This window comes from Primulina huaijiensis, chromosome 9, assembly GCF_012295235.1.
Source record: "Primulina huaijiensis isolate GDHJ02 chromosome 9, ASM1229523v2, whole genome shotgun sequence".
NCBI lineage: Eukaryota > Viridiplantae > Streptophyta > Magnoliopsida > Lamiales > Gesneriaceae > Primulina > Primulina huaijiensis.
Genome location: NC_133314.1, coordinates 21,709,138 through 21,715,137, shown reverse-complemented (window position 1 = coordinate 21,715,137; position 6,000 = coordinate 21,709,138). Strand labels below are relative to the sequence as shown.

Here is a 6,000-nt window from a genome sequence, read left to right as displayed (position 1 = left end):
CATTACAACCTCCTCCCAACACCCATTTCAAAATATTCAAGCCTATTCTTTTGATCAGATTTCTCTCCGCTATGGATTGGACGAGGGGTCCCACAATCGGCCGTGGCTCCTCGGCCGCCGTGTATCTCGCCACCTCCGCCGGTGGGGAGATTTTTGCAGTGAAGTCTGCTGATTTCTCTTCTTCTGTCTTGTTGCAAAAAGAGCACCTTTTGGTTTCTCAGCTCTGCTCACCATATATAGTAAAATGCTTGGGCTTTGACACTACTGTGGAGAATAATGAACGAGTTTGCAATCTTCACTTGGAGTATGTTCCCGGGGGAACGCTTTCTGAGCAGATTGCGAAGCAGGAGGGTTCTTTGGACGAAGGTTTGATTCGATCTTACGCGCATCAAATGCTGCAGGGGCTGGATTATCTTCACCTGAACGGATTCGTGCACTGCGATATCAAGGGGCAGAACATTTTGATAGGAGAGAGTGGGTTGAAGATTGCTGATTTCGGGTGTGCAAAGCGGGTTGTGGAATCCGACACTTCTTCGAAACAAATGTTAGCCGGAACTCCAGCTTACATGGCACCGGAGGTTGCTCGGGGAGAGGAGCAAAGTTTTGCGGCAGATATATGGGCCTTTGGGTGTACAGTTATTGAAATGGCAACGGGATCTTATCCCTGGCCTGAGATAAAGGACCCTGCATCTGTCCTTTACAGAATCGCTTCTTCCGGCGACATCCCTGTATTCCCGAGCTGGTTGTCTGATGAAGGTAAGGATTTCTTGAGCAAGTGCTTGATTAGGGACTCAAGAAAACGGTGGACGGCGGGTGAGCTTTTAAAGCACGCGTTTTTTGATGATGTCATGGAGACTTGTGGAGAAATCAGGGAGTTTACGAGGAAATCTCCGACGAGTGTAATGGATCAGAGCTTCTGGGATGAGCTGGAAGAGTCAGGTTCTTCTCAAACTGCAACGGGTGTAATTGCTTTTTCTTCAGATTCTCCGGAGGAAAGGATCAGTGATTTGATAACTGAGAATTTTTCATTGAATTTGAATTCACCGGATTGGGATGAGGACGATGATTGGGTGACTGTGCGGGGCGATGAAACTGAAGAATGTTACAGATTTGCGAATGATGACTCTGAAACCTTGATTGATGAAGAACGTGCAACATTTTCAGGCGTCGGTGAAGAAGAAATTCAAACGTCGGTTGCCTCTGAGGATCAATTAATGTTTGATTGTTTTGATGATGTGATTAGCATATTAACCCACAGTGTTACGATATTTTTTTGTATCAAGAATCGTAATTTTACTGAGATTTTTAACAGAATTCTTTTTGTCATTTGGATCATCTTTCTCGAAATCTTTTAGAACTTTTTCTTTTTTAATTTAATTTAATATATAAGAAATTATATCGCTTATGACAGTCTTTACCGATACCTAAAATTTCTTGGACATAACATAATTTTGTCATACTCACATGGTATTATGGCCTAATAAATGGATGTGTAATAATAAAGTTTACAAATTAATAAGTTGACGAGTAATTCTCTACTGTCTTTACGTAAGGATACTTATTCGTGAGAAGACTTCGTTCATATTTATAATAAAAAATAATATTTTTGGTATAAAAAACAATAAACTTATGGAAAAAAATAAAATTTTGAGTAAATTATAAATTTATGTATTTTATTTATTATTATTGGTTACAATTAAAAAAAAATTAATACTGTTTATGGTATGTGATATGGTTCTCAAATCTAAGTGGTTCAGCGACTTTGAGCATTAAAGAACTCGTGATATTATTTGAAATCTAATTCTATTCTATCCATTTTATAAAACAAAAACGTTTTGATTCTCAATATTCAAATTAGCCATAGATTGGTTTGGAGTCAAATTCACACGCCACCTACCTTCCGCCTGACCTCATACCTCCAAATACATATGGTTCGTTTGATCTGACAATCCTCGTACCCGTGTAGAATCAACCATGTAGGATTTCCCCCCACCAAAAAAATAATAATAAATAAATACCCATTCACAAAAGTAACGCTTAATCATCTTAACAAAATTTATTCGGTGATTATGTGTGACTTTTACGATATCTCCAAGTGTTGGTAGCTGAATTTTATATCTGATTTTCATCAACTCTGCTACAAGTGTCGCTAACTCCATGGCCCAACTTTTTGTCATGACTGATCACACGAGAAATCTTGCAAAAAAATTGAGTCCACTTCGTATTTGAGCCGCGCGGAATTTTCCAGAGAATAATGACGGATGGGTGGAGTTATAGAGGGACGACACGCAAGACTTTTGCTACGTGTGAATGATACACACGACTTCTTCCGTGTGTGGAGTTGTGTAGTTGGTCAAAAGTCAACCCCCCAAGCCGTGTTCGAACTGTTGTGTGTGAACATGTTAGGCTTTGCCCCCAGCAATACATGCGTCGATGTCCTATTGCTTCGAGAAGTCAACCATTTGTTAATTCAGAAACGTGAGATTAGGTCAATTTCACAACGAATAACCATCATAGGCGATGGATATTCGATTGTTTGGGGTGGGAATATTGTGGCCATTCGAATTGGTTGAAATTTAGCGACTTTTAGGCAGCCCAATACTTTGCTCCAGAAGCAAGACAGCTCCAGGGGAGGTAATCTTTTTTTACGTATTAGTTTAGTCGGACGTAGTCTCACGGAAGAAGATACTGGCAACTTTTGTGTTCCCATTTTATATAAGATTGTTCGCAATTTATCTCGTCATAAAACCAATTAATACTCCACTATAAAAAGATACAATAGGTGGTGTAGGACTATAGATTCGATGTGCTTACCTAAATCAAGAAAAATATATTTATCTGACGGCACATTTCAATGCCAAAGCATATATCGCGTGGTGGAATCTGAATGTGAACATTCGCGAATCCTATGCAACTTTCGACAAAAGCACAAACACTATCCACGTAGGAATTCAATTCCGTAATTATTTTTTCATATTCTACTTAGGTGCGTGTTTGCTGAAATTTGAATCTTTTCCTTTCTTGTGTCACAAATACCTTAGGCACGGTCACATGCTTTGCTACACACCAGGGGGGCTCCGCAATACAACACATGCATGTGCGACACGCTTTGTCCCCAGTTACGCTTACAGGCTTATTCACAAAAAGGAAAAAATCTTGAAAAACATTTAGGATTTGCAATTATTATAAGAATCAGTCAAAACCCACTAAAGATTAAACATTCAAGCAACAAACCCAATTCCAGAATAGTAAATTTTGACAGCTGGAGAGTGAACACGCGACAGAAAAAGTAAATGTACTGCCTGAAATATGGAAACCTGAAGTCCGGGGTTTGGTTCCCACTAGTTTATAACAGGCAATGATATTTTTTTTAACAGATTTCTACCGCACTCAAGTGTCCGACCTGCACGATAATTAGTAAAGCCCATAAGGCTTTCAGAAAAAATTCATCCTCGAATGTGAATGAAATCTTATAACTTCAGTTTTAGATAATTGCTTGCAACAGACCAATACCCATTACCGGATCAATCCTCTCCTTCAATCACTCTATGCAACAAGGACTAGTTAGCTGCACAGCTTTAGAAAAATAAAAACCGAAAGGACAACTTTTGCATCAAGTTATGGAGGCAAGGAGAACAAATATGACTCATATCATTGCGCAATTTGAGACAGTAAACTCGGCTAAAATTTCAGGCACACAACAAATATAAGTAAACCCTTCCACTGGAGAATAAGAAAAAGATGTTTACATCATTTTCACAGTACCGTTGAATTTCATTTTTATTAACCAAGTAATCCAAACCTTCAATTGTTCCTAACAAGCATTTTTATTAACCAAAGACTCCAAACCTTCAATTGTTCCTAACAAGCGAAATGTCAGCTTTAACAATTGGCCTTTAATCCTCTTCCTCTGTAACTTTACCCTTGCCCTTTCCCTGTGTCTGATCCATCTTCTTTACAGACTCCAAATGTTTCCTCAGCATGCGGACCTCCTTAATGTAGTAGTGGATTCTGTCGATCATCAATGCCAGGAAGAGTGCAAAACCTAAATTCAGGATCGAGAAAGGTTTGTTCAATCATTGGAACATATTCAACACCGAGTAGAATTTACTGTAGTATTTTTCTGCTAGATCATTCAAAGTAATCAACCCCCCTATATAGAGTTCGCGTAGGGAACATAGTTTTTTAAAATCACACGCGGTCTACAAGGCTCAAACCTTGAGCCTCAACACAAGCTGAGAACAAAGGCTCAAGAAGAACCCCTGATGTAAGGATAACAAACTAAGATAACGACGATTTTTTATTTTGGTTATTAAACACACGAGTAAATTATCTTTTGATACTCATGTAAGGTACATATTCAGCTATATGTAATGAAATTTTCTTCATGTATTGAAATATTTCCACATTACCAATAGATCGCTTCACTTCAATAAAGTGTGCTAGCTTTACATTTTACGCATAGGGTCCACGATATCCAAGCATATTAACCATGCATGTCAGAGTGTCTTGCACTTCTGATCAACCTCGTGATAGATGCTTATGAACTAATATATGGCAACCGGTGATGAATAGGATAAAGATCATTTTTTGTATCGATCAACCAAAATAGCATCGAATTGTAACTGGATAAGGAACTATACAACATATAAACATTTGCTGACATTTTTAAATATACACTTGGAGATACTGAGAAAATTACAATTGTTGAAATGACAGAAAAAGTCAGGAAATTTGTACGAGGAAACATTATGTATAAAATCCAATTTAAGAGAATATATTTCTTCAAAACAATAAACCAAAATAACCCTGAAACAGAAAGAAGACCCCTTAGTTCTGTTCACGTGCTGTTTATATTTAATACTTGAACAAGATAGATTACGTTCTTTATCCTTCACAATTTTCCTAAATTTCGCTCCTTCCTGCCTAATTCATTTATTTCAAATCCTTTTTCTTCTTTTTAAACGTTATTTTTTTTTTCAATATCGTATCATCCAAACTTTTTCTCTCTAAGCTCATATATTTTAGCAATTCAGTTTGTCCAACATTTTATCAAATTTTACGATATTATTATTATCGAACTCGTTACTTTTTCAGTTCATAATTAAATATATATTAATGTAAATTTTACTACTTTAGTTAATAAATATATTAATTTTTTTATTTTCATTCAGAAAAATAACATAAATAAAAAATTTATAACTTGATTATATCATTTTGAGTTATTTCACCAATTAAAAAACCCACTAATCTAATAGGCATAAACAAAAAAAGGCAGAAGCAAAACCATTTCCAAGCAGGTCTGCCGAGTTAACAAATTTCTGACCCAACTTGGGTCGAACAATTCAAATCGTCATATAGTAATATGCAAAAGCACCGTTGTTAAAAAAAATATTATTTTACGGAAAAAACTAATGAGGTTATACAAAATATCTGGAGGCTAAAGCACAACAATTCCCATTAAAATTTATACTTCTAGCAAATGAATAACTGAAGAAGATGGAAACAGGGAATGATTAAAAAACTTACCTAGCAGTGATGCTTCGAGAAGCTGAGTAGCGTAGAGAATCTGATCGGTTGGATTAGCCACGCCGCCTTCCTCAGATCGGTTCTGAATTCGGTTTATGTTAAACAATAAGGACGCCATTATCACAAAAAGAGTAGCTCCGGTCGTGGATGCCACGATAGGCCCTCGCCCCTGCTTCAATCGGTCGAGTAACATCAAAAGCGGCTTTCTTAGCGGCGTCCGGAAAAGAAGCAGCAGAATCACCGCCACTTCGGCGAACACCAGACCATATAGAGGCTGAATCATCTCTTCCGGACAAAGATTCACAAATTTTTTGAATGAGAAGAGATCGAAGGGTTTCGGAATAATGTTCGTTCGCGAGAATGGGTTTACTGTATGTCTCAATTCAGCAGACGAAGAAAGGAATCAGAGGAGACGTGGCACCTACGCCCTACTACTACTACTACTATTATTATTATTATTATTATTTAGGT

The 6,000-nt window shown here is 37.4% G+C and overlaps 2 protein-coding genes across 2 annotated transcripts; one reads left to right on the top strand and one right to left on the bottom strand.

Moving 5' to 3' along the window:
* On the top strand, positions 1–1,400 carry LOC140984025 (mitogen-activated protein kinase kinase kinase 18-like). The gene has a single exon (XM_073451178.1). It carries the CDS (start codon positions 72–74, stop codon positions 1,353–1,355), a length of 1,284 nt encoding a protein of 427 aa, XP_073307279.1. The 5' UTR covers positions 1–71; the 3' UTR covers positions 1,356–1,400.
* A 2,305-nt stretch (positions 1,401–3,705) lies between these two features.
* LOC140984144 (uncharacterized) lies at positions 3,706–5,974 on the bottom strand. Its single transcript, XM_073451374.1, has 2 exons — positions 5,530–5,974; positions 3,706–4,045 (listed from the first exon to the last, which is right to left on the bottom strand). The coding sequence occupies exons 1-2, from the start codon at positions 5,810–5,812 to the stop codon at positions 3,897–3,899; spliced, it is 432 nt and encodes a 143-aa protein (XP_073307475.1). The 5' UTR covers positions 5,813–5,974; the 3' UTR covers positions 3,706–3,896.
* Between the last annotated feature and the right edge of the window lie 26 nt (positions 5,975–6,000).